Raw genomic sequence first — 16,167 nt, 5'->3', positions numbered from 1 at the left:
AAATCAAATTACTATGTTTTGCTTTTGTTATGGTTTTTCTATTTTACAATAGTTTATAATTACATACATTGAGAAACATGTAAGTGAAATCTAATCAGTTTTCTTTTTCCATCTGCCAGGGCTTGTAATTCATTATTTACAGCATTAGAGAAAAGTCAAGAAGCCATTGAGATCACAAGTGAAGACCATGTAATACAGGTTTGCTCTAGTTTATTTTTATAAGTATGGGGAATTCTTCTATGGCTTGCTACATTTTATTTCATATGTAATTTATATTTGCTCTTTTTTAATGGTTCAAGAAGCTGCCATAATAGTTTTGAACACACTGGATTGAATTTTGGTCTAAGGCAGAATTTTTCTCGGTTGATTTTTTTTTTTTTTTTTTTTTTTTTTTTTTTTTTTTTAATAAAACAAATTTAAAAGAAAAAAAAGATCAGTCTTTGGAGCTGCTTTAAGGATCTGTCTGGTTTTTCTGTTGGTTTTTTTTTTTTGTAATGCTTATTTCATATGTCACTTATAACTGCTGGTGACTACGAACATTGTTTTATATCTTTCCTTAAAATGTGTTGCTATTGTTCCAGAGGCATGAGTTCAAACTTTTCTTGGGCTCATGCTAAGGGGTCCCTCCAGTTGAGCCAGCTGTAAAGGGGTACCTGGGTCATTTTGGGCTGGAGCGTTAAAGGCCACTGGCATTATTGCTCTTATGTGTCTGTGGCTTTTGAAATGAGTCTGCCATAATGGTATTAACCTGATGGGGTATTTGGCATGCATAGGCCTTTGACTTGTCCTAAAATATTGAAGAGTAATGAATTCTTTTGAAAAGTTAGCTGAAATTGAGGCTAATTCAAACTACATAAAAGGCACCTAAGTGTTATTATAATACAATTTTTATTACAAGTTTTGGCAAATATCCGGAGGTGACTAGAAATAAATTAACAAACTGACCTTGAGTTCATAGTTTCATAGTTGGTAGGGTCGGAAGGGACCTAAGTAGATCATCAAGTCTGACCCCCTGCCATGGGCAAGAAAGAGTGCTGGGGTCAAACGACCCCTGGCAAGGTGATTATCTATCCTCCTTTTGAAGACCCCCAGGGTAGAAGCGAGCATCGCTACCCTTGGAAGTTGGTTCCAGCTTGTAGCTGCCCTGACTGTGAAGTAGTGCCTCCTGATGTCTAGCCTGAACCTACTCTCAGTCAACTTATGGCCGTTATTCCTTGTTACTCCCGGTAGGGCTCCGGGGAACAGGGACTCTCCCATTGCCTGCTGGTCCCCCTTGGCCAGTTTGTAGATGGCCAAGAATTCCATGATGCACTGCACAATTGCACTCAAACTTGTTTAAAGGAGAGCAGTTGAACTGATTTTGAATGCAAACCATATTACCTACTAGTTTCTGTGACAGTGGGGCCAGCTGACATGGAAGAAGATAAATCATATTGGAACTCTACTGAAGTGAAGCCAGAACACACTTTTAAGCAAGGTTTTGATAGTGTTTGTCTGCCAACACTAGCTGGGCAAACCCATTTAGGAAATGATTTAGTTGGAACCAAGGTTTTGAACAGTGTTAACTAAAGTCTCCAGGTGTCATTGGCAGTGCATTAATCCCGTGGTTCCGAAACATTTTGAGCCAACAGATGAAAAACATGCATCACTTTTCTGTCATCAGACTTCTAACTGAAGACACTCTGGGTGAATGGGACCTGGTGTGCTCTGTGGACCAGCAATGGATGGGCCACTCATCCTGGACTCATGGTCCAACCATGGCTCATGGACCACAGTTTGGGAACCACTGAACTAATTTATAGCTTGGGAACCACATAATTGCCTTCATAAAAGAGCCAGTTCCACCTGTCAACACAAAGCCTTTAGGGATGATGAATTATAAATGGATCATTTAAATTTAACCTCCTTCATGTGTCCTCTTGGCACAGACCTTGAGAGTTATATGGAGGGATTGTGCATCACCTTCTACATCAGATTAACTAAAGAGCAGAATTTGGTTCCTGGTTACCTAGAAACACATTTTTCAGACCAAATGCTGCCCTCCACAGGTGACTCAAGACATAGCAGACCCTCCCCTACAGAGGAGTTCTGGATCACTCCCATGTGTACCCTGCAGATCTTTTTATCCATAGTAGGGAGAAAGGAGAAATATTGTCAAAGGAGAGGTCGGTCAGCAGCTCCCTTCCTTGCAGGGGAGTTTTGAGAATAAAATCATTAAAGACTATGAGGCACTTGGGTGTTACTGAGATGGGGCCATGTAAACAACTAAAACAGATGTGTTTGCAAGTGTGTAGATTGCAGCTCTGAACCTCTTCTCTAGGTGACATAGGAGATTCACAAGGCTGTGCAGCCTCCATTTTTGAGTAAAGATTTTACCTTTCCCAACTCTCTTCTTCACAGTTGTGCTTTGTGTGCACTTGAAGCTGCAGTACTATTCCTTGCATGCAAGAGAAGAGGCAGAAGGTTGTCTTACAACTGATGAATAAAAGGAATCTGCTTCCAAAGTTAATGTTGTCTATGATAATTCCTTTGAAATGCACAATTGAGTTGTGAAATGTATTCCCTTTCTCCACTCATGTTTGTACACTGCCTTTTTGTGTCTGGGTGCCAGATTTCTGGGAGATAATTCTTTTGTTGTCCTTGGAAGAAAATATTGAGGTATCTGTTCCAAAGTTAATACATACAAAGGTTTTTTACCTTGGCTTGATAAATCTAGCATTAGGTTTAACAAATTAGGTCAAAGTTTAGTTTTCTTGACTTTTTGACGTAAATATGATGCTAAATGCTCTCCTGTTTTTATTTCACAGTACGTCAATCCTGCATTTGAAACCGTGATGGGCTATCAAATAGGTGAATTAATAGGGAAGGAATTAACAGAAGTGCCTATAAATGAAAAAAAAGCTGATTTCCTAGATACTATTAATTCCTGTATAAAGATAGGAAAGGTAAGTTACAGTGTAATATAATTTATCATTCCATGATATTTGCATATATTACCTATGGGAAGGATGGTTGCCTGTGCATGAAACAGTATAGATTATGCCTTCACAAACATGTAATATTTGCGGTTTTCCTACACACATGCACTATCCTGTTGTAGTTGGTTACATGAATGAGGCAAGTGGGATTTGATACATCGCATACTGGGCCCAGTCCTCTTCCAACTGAAAACTCTGTATTCATTTAGGTTTTGACAGGTTGAGGGGGCTGCTTAATAACAGTGAAAAGCAATGTAAAAAAATCTATGTCTTTGGGAACAATAAATATTCTGTGTTGGTGGACACAAAGGTTACCAATAGTATTTTTTTGGTGTTGTCAAACCGTTAAAGGAGTCTATTTATATTTTAAAGTAAATATTAAGATGGACTAACCTGTTTCTAGGAGCAGAACTGAGATGAACTTAAAAAGGGTAGGGTCTTATGAAGAATGACTCACCCCTTTTCATAAGGGTCACTCCCTATTAAACTGCATAGAGAAGGGAGACCTAGTCTCGTTCACTTTTTAGATGTATCACATGTTAAATGCATTTAGTGGACATGCCCTGTATATGTGTGCCATATATTGCCTACTTATAAGGTGCCTTGTAAGGTGTGGAAATCTAATAGGTAAGAGGAGAACAAGGGGAAAAAAGGTAGCCTGCTATAAGCAAGTTTTCTAGTGGCACCTAGATTAAAAGACAACTTCACTGAAATGCTTCATTGTGATATATGGAAGCCAACTAGCGAGCACAGTATACAGAAGCCTCAGGAGAGTGTCGCATAGGGTGCTGACAGGTGTGCAACTTCCTGCTGTAACTCATGACTCTTCACAGAAAGCACCATGAGTTACAGTGAACCTCCCAACCCAGCAGACGTTTTCTGTTTGGTAGTGACGGAAGGGAGGAGGGGGATCAAGCTTCATTTTGGATCCAATCCAGTGGAGAGAGACCATGTCTGCAGCCTCTCTCCCCTAGTCCCCCACCCTGCCACCCAGCTCCAGTGCTGTCCTCAGGATGGGTGGGCAGAAAAGGCAGGGGAGGGAGCTCTGGTCTGGGGTTTGCCCAGGCTGTGTTGGGGGCTGGGGAGTGGGTAGACTGGAGGGGGGGGCTCCAATCCACCCTCCCTCAAGTAGGGCAAACCCCAAACTGTAGCTCTCACCCCTGCCTTTTCCCCCCTCCCATCCTGAAGACAGCACCAGAGCTGGGAGCGGGGTGTGAGGCTGAGCTGACGCACAGAGAGAAACAGAAATTAATGAAGGCACTCTGCCTTAGAGCACCTTCATCTGAACCCTCATTAAATAAGGGTTAATTTGTTGTGTGACCAGGCACTTTTTTAATGCGTTCTGTAGCTATGCACTAGGAGTGTGTAAAACAGGCCATATTCAATTCGGATTCGTCCTGAATTGGGGACAGTGATATGATTCATTGATTCAGATCACTGAAGCAATTCGATTCAGCTGAATCTGACTCTGAAAATTCATGCTGATTCGGAGAATCAGCGATTCAACCATAGACACAACTTTAAATGTTTTTTGTACATACCCTGAGGTACCAGGCACAGCTCATGAATGCTGAGATGGTGGGGCAGATGGAGCATCCCACAGGAGCATGGCGGGGGACCCCTAAATGCTCAGCAGCGAACACAGAAGTGGACCAGAAGTACTTCTGGGTCTGCCACCGAGCACGGCTCAGCGATCGGCCATGGGGGGGGACCCCAGGTGCCACCCTGGACCCAGGAGGCACCAGTTGCCAAGCTGGGGAGGTGTGGGGGGCCCCCCCCAGCTTGCTCCCCAGCAGACCCGGAAATGGACCAGAAATACTTCTGGTCCACTTCTGGGTCTGCTGCTGAGTGTTCTGGGAACCCCCTCTGTGGTCCTGTGGGACGCTTCATCTGCCCCACCATTTCAGCACTCATGAGCCACCTGGTACCTTGAGGTATGTAGAAAAAATATTTAAACCTGTGTCTATGTCCAAATAGTCGAATCTTTCTGAATCTCTCTGATTTGATTTAGAGAGGTAAAAGGGGGTCTCCTGATTTGATTCAGATTCGAAGATTTGGCCACTGAATCAGGCCAAATCTCTGCCAAATCGAATCAGCAACCGAACCTTCTCACAGCCCTACTATGCACTTCTGTCAGGGCATGGCTGTATAGCGCTTTAAGGGGACCGATCATATGACAAATATCACTTCTGTCAGTACCCATAGTATCACTTGAGTGATAAGCAGCTTCTCATTTCTGGGCCTTTTTCCATCCCAATTTCTAATGATAAGGGAGCTCTCTAATGTTTTTCCAGTTCCCACACTGAGGAAATACAGGAGAGTCAACTGACTTCATAGGGCCGATGTAGGATTCAGTTACAGAGAGACTTTGCAAGCTGCCTGGTAGCACTATAGTGTTGCTTTGGGTGTGTTGCTATTGTAGCACTAATGTGATGATGCATCAGGGAGATGACATTTGCATCTTGACACCAAAACGTAAATGCCTTTTGATGTCACTGAAAGGATATGTCATGGAACCCATATAAGGAGACATGGATTATGGGGGTAACACAAGGAGGTTTGTAAATTGGCTGTGTTTTCAAGGTGTGTCATAACACATGCACAGGGCTGAGTCAGGGTAGCTAATTGGGTCACACTGACTGTGTGCTGGGAAGCACCATGCCATTGACACAGCGTAGGGATGTGCTAAAATGATTCACTAGCACCGCCGATATCAAGGCAACAGCAACGCAAAGATGTGATGAGTCACACTTTGTAAATCTAGGCACTAACGTGAGTGTTTAGTAAGGCATTACTCTCTCTGGGCACAGATGGTATGTGCGTCGGAACATGACTGTAGTAAACATCTGGATGTTCAATGTGCTGGAACAGTTCCAAGGGCTGAAGCCATGGTGCCTCACAGTTTGTTTGCCTGTGTAAAGATGTACATGAAAATAGACATATAAATCAAGTTTTGATGCAAATCAGTTAGTTATGTTGGGCCTGGTGACTGCCACATCTAGTATTCAAGATGCACATCAGTCAGATTTTCAATTTTTAGTTTACTGATATGCTCTCGCTAATAGTGAAGATGTATTTTAGTGAACTCATGGTGAAAAATTAAACCCAAGTAATATTTTAGGCTTCTGTCAAGGCTTCTGTGTTTTACTGCTCTGACTCCAGGACAGTCCTCTGTGGATATTAGCAAGACACCATGCTTTAAATCCCCCATTTCTGGAAAATGTTAAACTCTTGTCCATGCAGATGTCTTCTGAGTCCATATGTCATCCTACTTGCTATTGGGAAGCTTAACAGTAGGCAATTTATATATATTCTAGAATTTACTACTGGCACAGAATGAGTTCTTAGAGGAAATGCAGTTTTACATTCAAGTCAGCCTTTGAACAGACACTGCCCTTTGAATATGCTTTATTCTGAAATGTAGAGGAGTTTGAAAGGTAGTTGTGTCAGAAAGAAACAGTTTTTACCTGAATAATCCAATTTTATTTGCATGTTTCTCCCTTCTGCTTTATGATAGCTTTTTCTATTCCAAATGAAAAAGACTGGGTGGATTTTGTAAGTTGGTTACTATAGGTTACAATATACCAAAAAATATTTCAACTTGGACAGAAATCAGAAAAATAAAACTTCCTTGTGCTGTGTTGTTTTCTGATCATGCAGCACACTGTAGTTCTTCATGAGACTAACCCTTCCCAGTTTGAGACTGCTCGGTATCATAACAAGCATAACAGCAGAAGAGAATTTCTGATACACGTGTTCCTGAGGCTTAGTCAGAGATGCTTAGTCAACATTCAGCAGTACACTAAAGCAGATATACTGCTACTTGTTCCAAAGGTAGCATTAGGATATCTCTGCACAGGATCACTTTGCATTGTGTAGATTTATATGCAAGTGAACCAGATTAAATGGTTCTTCTCTGGGCTCAGATTTATGTTGGAGAAAATTGAATTCCTGATGTTTTTCACATGTGGATGGCTGAACTTTAAGGTAAATCTACAGTGCAGTTTGCCATGTAGCATAGTGACCCAAGATAACATGAGTTTTAAACAAATTAGCTCAAGTACTAGAAGCAGTCTAGTCACAGTAAGGCAGAGTTCAACACAGGCTCATTTACTACCTTTCTTATTTACATACAGCTCTAATCTCTGTTACCCTGCAGTGTGCACTGTAGACATACTGTTTGTGTCTTTTATGTATATATGAATCATTTCAATGAGATGACGGATTGTGTAGCATTACCTTCCAGTGGCAGTAATTAGAACTTCTTACTTCCTAGAATATTATATCAAGAAGGTTAACAATTCTTTGCTTTTTACATAAACTAGAAGATCCTAATCTTTATTTTGACCCCAGCATTTTAGGTCAAACTGAAGTAGCTGTAGCACCATATTTCTGTGGTTGTAATCCATTCATAAGCATGAGCTCAATTGAAGGCATGTCTCACGAGGTACATATTCTCTGTTCAACTCCTGACAGAGATTTGGTGAGAGGACATATGGATTTTTTAAGATATGTTTAAGGATTATCTTTGTGGAAACTGTGTATACCAGCAGGAGTTTGGCTTTAGAGCTCATGTTTTTCAGAGCTGATTAATCTTCAGACATTTCCTGTGATAGTTTCACCGGTTTTAGACATCACAGCTATGAATTTCTACCTGATGCAAAATCCGTCGTTGAATAGTTTTAACTTGACCTGATAAAGCTACACTGACCATACTAGAATTATTTGATCTGTGCTTTATGACTTCATCCCTTTGTGCATGTTCTTAATTTTTTATCTCAAGTTAGAGATTGATTACCGGGTATCCTGGTTTTCTCTGCTACAACATGCACCCCCCCCAATTTTTCAGATATAAAATAGTAACCCCAAATCCACTTTTTTCCATGATTAAAATGAAATGTCACTTATATGTACAGTAAAAGCTTTGTTATCCGGCACCCACGGGGAATGGAGGGTGCAGGATAACAAAATATGCCGGTTAACTAAGCGGCCCAAACACAGGCGTCTTTGCCTGTTTAGGCCGCCACCTGTCCCACCGCACCTGGGGTGTCATCGTCCTTCCCGCTGCGTTGCCTCCCCTCCCACCGCATCGCCATCCCTCCCGCGGGCCCCGAGGAGCAGGGATGGGGGACCCACGCAGGCTGCTAAGCCCTGGGCTCTGGGGGCTTGGCAGCGCAGGCTGCTTTCCCCCGGGCCGTGGGGGCTCCGTGAAACCGGAAGTACCACGGTGGGCACTTCTGGTTTCACTTTTCCCTTACGAGCCGGCATGCCAGTTAACAGTTTGCCACCATGTGAGGTACCAGATAACTCAGCTTTTACTGTGTGTGTGTGTGTATGTGTGTGTGTGTGTGTGTGTGTGTGTGTGTAGTGGTGCTTCATTTTAATCACAGCAAAATGTGGATTTTGGGTTACTTTTTTATATCCAAAAAATGGTGATCTATTTTTCAGAGAGAACCAGGATCCCTCTTGATTACTCATCTCTCTGTTATCCTGGTTGTCAGGAAAATACTGCTAAGCTTTGTTTTTATTCTGAGAGCAGTGAATTTTGTAGTGTTTAGTTTCTGCTCATTTATAGTCCACTTGCAACATGCAACAAAAGATATTGTGCTTGATCCCTAATTTGTTACACAGATCTATGGAAAAACCTTTCAGTGGGTTTTATTGGGGAGGGGATGAGGGGACCTTGCTTGTCACCATGCAGCCCTTTTACATGGTGGATTCTTATCCTGTTGGCTGTAGGCTACATGCAGAACGTACTGTTTCACCTATTCAGTTCTGGCCCATTTGTCGATCAGTCTAACTACAGTCTAACTACTATTTGTGTGTATATGTGTTCACCCACGTGTAAGAATTGATTCAAAGCCTACTGAAGTCAACTGAAAGACTCCCATTAACTTCAGTGTGCTTTTTATTGGGCTTGTATACAGTAAGGAATCAGATGATTATTAATATAAAACTTCTTGTGTGCTTGGAGTCATATTTTCTGAAGATTCTGGGCATTTTTACACATTTTCCAGGGGTGGGAGGGCAGCGCTTTAATAGAGTGGCTTCAAGAGCCACTCTTATTAAAATGCCACAGCGTTATATGTATCGACATCTCCGTGCTTCAAAATTCCACCATTTTGAAGTGCAGGGACACTGATACAAGAGACGAAAAAGGCTGCTGGAGCACAGTAATTGCCACGCTCCTGCAGACTCAATTAATCGAGTCTGCTTCAATGTGCTGTAATTACACCTTTATTGTTCTCTAAATATACTCTAGAAATGGAAAAAAACTTGTGGACATGGTTTGAAATCAACTCAGCTATCAGGACCCAAAGACTGACTTATCTTAAGTGTTATTGGCTTTTACTATGCAAGAAGAAACAAAAAGTTCATAGAGAAAAAGCAGGTGAAAAGCGAAACAGAAAACTGACTGGAGAAGGATCAGAGGAGTAGATAGGGATGGAAAGAAATCTGCTAAAAACATATTGTATGTTCAGTGTCTATTTGTGCAAGCCCTACTTTTGAGGTTTGCCTTTTCCCCAATAGGCATGCTTTGCTTTGTGGAAGGGATTGGACTGGATGTGCAACCCTAATATGCAGGAGGCCAGATATGGTCCTTTCTGGTTTAAAAATCTGTGAATGCCCTTTAAAACCCTGGGTTTCAATAATAGGTGGAAATAATAATTTCCCGAATTTCATTTGTCTTCATCCAAGGTTTCTAAGTAAACTAATATTTTCACTGGAATTGTCCATTTGCCACAGAAAAAACAAAGAATTTTCAGGTTTTTGATGAGGTTGCCATTTTAAGCAATGTTCTGCCTTGCTCCAGTGGTCAGGGTCTTTTCAGTAAAAAGGCATAGCAGACACTTAACTATAGTAACTATTGCACTGACCTCTGCTTGATTTAAATTGGAGGCTTCCCAGAGAGCATGATTGCTTCAGAAATCTCAGGGCAGGATATCTCATTCTCAGGGAAAAAATCCCATTCTCATACTTTTCATGGATGTGAGGATGGTTCCAACTTATTCTAGGTTTTTGGAAGCAAACAGGGCACTCAGTTCCAAACTAGAAACATTATCATCAAGCCCTGCCACTTCTCATCAACTAGCCAGTTGATGGGTTATTATTTCACAGAAACAGCATTTCTTTAATTTTGTGTCTTTGGAATTCAAGGTAAAAAAGAAATGTCTAGGTCTTGTTTACACTTTAAAAAAATGTGACTTCTCTTTGAACAGTAGTAAATGAAAAGGAATTGGTAATATATATATCTTATTATGTTGGTCCATTATGTATTGAACATAGTTACCAATGGCCCCTTTTTCAGGAATGGCAAGGAATGTACTATGCCAAAAAGAAAAATGGAGATAGCATACAGCAAAATGTGAAGATAATACCTGTCATTGGACAGGGAGGGTAAGTGTAAAGGCTGGACTGTCTTGTCAATATGGGATTCAGTTCTGATCTGTGGTTCAATTAAGTCAGGGTGTCCGTTGGCTTCAGTGGGCAATGAATTAGGCCTCTGTCACTTTCTCAACTCTGTAAAGCTGGGAGCCAGCAATAGGGTCAATATATCACTGAACTCCTTAAGATAAAAATAACCTTTATTTGCATCAAGTCCAACTAATTGTACTATCAGCAAAAGAAGTGAAATTTACCCCTCCCCTCAGTGTGGAGCCAAGATCAGGGCATAAGCGCAGCCCTCTCTACCCTTCAATCTAGCCCTCTCTACCCTCTATGCCTTGTGTTGGGGCCACAAAAAATGAAGCATACACTTAGTTCTTTGCTCCCTTCCATTGTTCACTGCCATCCTTTTTGTCCATGTTTACCCATGCAGGGCTGATGCAGAAATGCTTTTTTTGATGCTGACATTTCACCTGACCAGCCCCTCAAACTTACATTTCATATGAATTTCACCCAAAAGGAGCTATCTTGCACTCCGTATTTATTCCTGTTTTCCATCATTCCCATTGGATCGTGGAATAGGACTCTTAGAGCAGGATTAATTATTACAATAAATATGCAGATCTAAAAAAATTCAGGAAAGAATGAGGGTCAGAAAGTATAAGGTGGCAGATGCTCAACCATCCAAGGACTTGTCAAGCATGTTCATTAAGTGAAACAACCTGGAATTGACTATGTACAAGAACACATTTCTCCATGGTTCCACTGTGTTGAATTTGTCTGACCTTTGCCTGAGGTCCTTGTCAGGTTGATCAGTCTTACCCTTGAGGAAAGGCTGACTGCAGTTTCTTCCTGAATCATTTATCATTGGAGGTTACTTAATAGAGAGAGGGAAAAAAACTCAGTTTTTATTGGCAGAATATGATATTTTCAATTAATAGCATCCCTTGGAAATGGATTCAGAACCCCATGCTCTCAACTGTCTTTCAGTGGAGCAAAAACATTTTGTAGCTTTTGACACAAAGCCAGTAAGATGGATGTCTATTATGCACATTGTTATCTGGGGACAAATCTAATCAACAGGATCAGCTCCAGGAGTTTGAGGGCAATCAGGAGGTACTTAAGACTATAGTAGCCTACAGGTCTACTCTGCCCCTTAGCTCTGTAGAGTACCTCAGCTAGTGGACTTGTAATACCACAAATTCTCCAGCCACCTCATATCCCTACGTTTTCTCCAGCATTATAGGCAGCCCACAGGGAGCAAGGTCTGCAGTAGGCTTATCCACCCTGCATCCTTCCTGCCTTCCTGAGCAGGAAAGCTGTAGTTATCACCATTACCTACTTGGTCTCACTGGCCACTGAGCAGGATTTGCCCTGTATGGTTTTATTGCTAATATGGGACTTGTAAATCAAAACTTTGCTAGATTTGAATCAGAACTGGGAACTGGGGAGACAATAACACACTTTTTTTTTGCCTACAGGAAGATTAGACACTATGTGTCAATTAGTAGACTGTGCAATGACAACAATAAGGTAAGCAAATAAGTGATGTGTCCATTTTAGATTGAGCACAAAATATTGCAGGGTGACTGGGACATTCTGATTAATTGCATTTCTGATATTGATTTGCAGGTGGAAAAAACATGTGAACGTGTTCAGGCTGAATCTCAGACAGGTATGATACTGTGTTTTTGTCTCAATAAATGTGGAACATTCACAGGAGGTTGCTAATGGTCAGACTCAAGTGTGGGCTATGCAATGCAACAAAAATTATTGTTAGCAATAAAATATTATTGGAGGCAACCAAATAAATAGATGCTACCTGGGGATGGAGGATTTGTTTCAGAAGTGACATAATCAAACCAGTGTTAAAAAGGTAATGTGCATATGTCAGAGGCACTGTAGCTGGTACAGTCTCCTATGACAAGCTTAGAAATGTCAAGGACATCATCTAGTTGAAATGTTGTTGTCTCTGGAAAGGAATTAGTGATGTGTATGTTTGTTTTTTATTAAATTATTATTTACATATGGGTGGATGTACTGATGAGCACAGCTCATTTAGGCTTTGATCCTGGTCCTATTGAAGTCTATAGTGGAACTCCATTGGATAGTCTACTCTAACATGTAAAGTAGACTGTCCAGTGGAGCAAAATTAGGCCTTACAGTTCCACAGTTTAAAGGCTTTTTGTCAATTCTAAAACACGTGCACAGGAAATTAAGTATGGAAGGGACCTTCCAGATCACAGAGTCGAGTCATAGCATGTCATATAATCCCTTCCAAAAACTCATCAGGATCTATTTTAAAAGGGATTATTTTTTCTTGCAATCCTTGTTGCTGTTGGAAAATTGTTCTAGAACAGTGGTCACCATCCCAGAGGCTTCTTGAAGTCGATCCTGAGCTGTGGGGGCTGTATGTGCATGTGCATGCACGTGCACCCCCCTGCCAAGCCCAGCAAGTTGGTTGGTGGGGGGAGGAAAGGGGCGGAGGCCTGGGGGGCATGTGCACCGGGGAGGGTGCAAAGCCCAGCCCGCAGCTGCAGGTGGGGCAGGGGATGGAGCCGCAAGCAGCTTGTCTGGGGGGTGCTGGGTGGAGACGACACACGGCCCAGGAGGGCACGGGGGGAGGGGTGCGTGCTCTCGGATCTGAATGCGGGGCGGGGCGGGGCGCTCAACCCCTGCTCCCAGTGTTGCTACTGAGCCCAGTGTGGGCCAGGCCCAGTGGGAACAGCCCAATGCAGCCTTCCTCTCCCCTCCCCCACTCTGAGGACATGGGGGCTGGCAGGCGCAAGGGAGGACAGACTGGTGCTGCGGGCTGGAAGTCTGTGCCAGGCTGTTCCTGCCAGGCCTGGCCCACTGTGCACTCAGCAGTGGTGCTGGAAGAGGGGGTTTGGGGGGCTACGGCCCCCCCTGTGGCCCAGCGCCGCTGCCACAGCTGCCCGACCTGAGCACAGCATGGCCAAGAACACCCTGGTGCCGCCCCGGCCCCTGCCTGCTCTGTCCCGCAGGCAGATCTGGGGGCACGCCGCCCGCCCCCCCCCATGCCCTCCTGGGCTGCATGCCCTACCCTCCCTGTGCCCCCCAGATGAGCCACTTGTGACTCTGTCCCACATCCCGCCCCGGCTGTGCAGGGCTTGCCCCTCCTCACCGCCATTGTGGGGAGTGAAGATTGAGGCCCCAGCAGTGAGGGAGGGAGTGGGGCTAGGGCTGGGGCCTTCATCTGCCCTGACGCCCACCACAGCCCTTTCCCCTCTTCCCTCCCCTCCCTACAGACTTACCTGCTGAGCAGGGGTGGGGAGGGTAGATCTTCAGTTCCTTTTAAATTCCAAAAGTGATCTCTGACCTAAAAAGGTTGAAGACCACTGTTCTAGAACCGTGCTTCTCTTATCATAAATGATAATCATTACGAAAACACCCAGTTGATTTTTATTCTATTTAAGTTAAAACCCAGGTAGCTACCTCCTCCCTTAAGGAGAACTACTGCTTACCAGGATCTGGGACCAGTGTTGTAGGAGATAATAGATTTTTTTTTACTTGGAGTTACTTTGTACCATGAATGTCTCTTGGTTCCTTTCTACCCAAAGCCAAACATTTGTCAAACCAAATTATGTGGTTCCTTTTCTTTCTGTGACAAACAGAAAAGTAAGGGGCATCAGACCAACATGGTATTTTCTCATGCTGTCATCCTGGAGTGGGGAGCTGAATAAGTCAGAAGGGTGGTGGACTACACACTGGAAGTACCTGGGTTTAATCCCAGGTGAGGGTGGTGGGTTTTCACTTTCTGTTTCTGCTTCCAGCATAGGAGCTACCTGGAGATAAGGGTAGCTAGAGTCTGGTTACATCACCTCCTTCTCATGCCAAGGTGAGAGAAACAATGGAGCCCTACCTCCATGGCCTCAGCATAAACAGAGCACCTTTACCTTTGTTCCTGGAGAACAGCTGGGCTGGGGGAGTAGCAGAACAGCTAAGGGTGTAAATAGACAAAACAGTGATTTCATTTAGGGGTAAATTATTGTACTTTAACTCCCACTTAATGGGATAAAGCAAACACACAAAACAAGTTACTACAGGTTAGCTGAAGCATAATAAATTCCTCCTACCATTTTCCAAATCAATACAGTGGTTTCATCTGTCCATTAATTAAGTGGGTTAGAAGAAAACAATTTCTCAGCCCAAGAGAGTCCATACATCCACCTTTGAGTTGATTATCTGCCTATACCTCTTACCCGTCTTGCAGTTTTCAGACTCAGGTACCATAGCAGTACTAAGCTTGTATTTCAGGTAATGACTCTGTAGGGTGCATCTATACTCCATTCAAAGGTGTGATCACAGACCATATAGGCCTGTACTTGCCGTACCTAGCATAGATAATGATAGTAGTGGAGACACTAGACACCAGAGTATAGACCTCAGGTACCATGAACTCCTCAGGGATCTAGGGCAATGGTGCCCAGCCTTTTTGCCTGGCAGGCCAGATTGGCAGTGTCTGGTCCAATGGTGGGCTGGATCCAGCCAGTGTTCCCAATCCAGCACCTGAGTAGGCACAGCAAACACTATCTAGCCACATGGAGTGGGGTGGGGGGCACACCAGCCTCAATGTGGACCCACAGGGGAAAGAAGCTCGACTCAGCCCCATGGAGAGGGTGTGGCCCAGCCCCACCAAGGAAGGGGTCACAGCTCAGCCCTGCCCACCATGCAGGGTTTGGAGATTTGGCAGGGGAGTGTGGCCACTGCTCCCCAACTGCCAAATTACCTGACCCCTGGGGAGCCTTGAAGGCTAGATGCTGTAGTTCCATGGGCCAGAGGTTGAACACCCCTGATCTAGGATAGTGTTTCTCAAAATGTGGATCGCAACCCAAATTGAGTTGCGAGAATATATGAAAGGGTCACAAACAAACTTTGAAAATGGATCAACAGACTTTAAAAATGAATTCTCCTTTCAGGGGGAAAAACGTAGGAAACCAACTGTGGCTTTTCCCGTGCAGGCTGCTTGGGGTCCCCCTGCCCCACATACCCATCCCCTACTCCACACACTGGGAGGTGGGGGGCAGCAGGTGTGGAGTGAGAAGCACTGGGTTAAGACCAGCCATCAATGTTTACAAATGGGTCCTGGTACAAAAAAGGTTGAGAACCGCTGATCTAAGAGATGTCCTTGGGTTGCTAGCCTATGTTCAGTTCTGCACCAAAGTGTCTTCACAGCTCCTGTTACACAGGATAACCTGATTAGAGTTAGCTGAATGCTTGCCTGTGCTGCAAACACACCTTCAGGTGCAGCATTGCCACACCTTAGGGAATTCAGTAAAGATCCTTTGTTGAAGATCCCAACATTTTCCTGCTTTTGTTTCTGCCAAACCTGATCTTTGCTCCCTTTCTTGTCTCTGAAATGTGGAAGGAGTACCTTCTCCCACTCTTGGAGTTCTTGCCTTTGACTCTCTCCTGCTGTTTCTGTGATGACTTCTGTTGTGTCTATAACCAACAGCCATGTCACCATCCCAGGCCTTAGGCAACATCAGCTGAAGTAACAAGTGCTGAATTGCTCTGGAGGCCATTGGTAATTTAGACCAAACAGTGGGTCTGGTCGCACCCTCCGTGTAATCTTTGAGACTGGGATTAGGGTTGTGGACCCATATGCTATGCAAAATTGTGGCCATGTAAGACCTATTGACTTCAGCTCCAGTCAGCATTGCCAGGTGTATAATTATCGTATTTGTACAATAATGTCAACCCTTGTATGATGTACAATAGATAATATTAAAACTGTTCAAAATGTACAGTAATTTTTAAGACAGTTAGCTGATGCAGCATA

At 43.4% G+C, this 16,167-nt stretch overlaps 1 protein-coding gene across 1 annotated transcript in view; it reads left to right on the top strand.

Moving 5' to 3' along the window:
* LOC102388033 (high affinity cAMP-specific and IBMX-insensitive 3',5'-cyclic phosphodiesterase 8A) overlaps nt 1–16,167 on the top strand; it is a 197,665-nt gene that overhangs the window by 153,449 nt on the left and 28,049 nt on the right. The window contains 5 exon segments of the mRNA XM_025212081.1: nt 120–198; nt 2,808–2,945; nt 10,288–10,376; nt 11,846–11,897; nt 11,997–12,039. Of these exon segments, the coding sequence (XP_025067866.1) occupies nt 120–198; nt 2,808–2,945; nt 10,288–10,376; nt 11,846–11,897; nt 11,997–12,039 (401 nt within the window).

Source organism: Alligator sinensis, unplaced genomic scaffold (assembly GCF_000455745.1).
Source record: "Alligator sinensis unplaced genomic scaffold, ASM45574v1 scaffold476_1, whole genome shotgun sequence".
In the NCBI taxonomy this organism is placed as follows: domain Eukaryota; kingdom Metazoa; phylum Chordata; order Crocodylia; family Alligatoridae; genus Alligator; species Alligator sinensis.
Note: the sequence above shows the minus strand (reverse complement) of the source record. Positions and strands in the feature narration are given on the sequence as shown.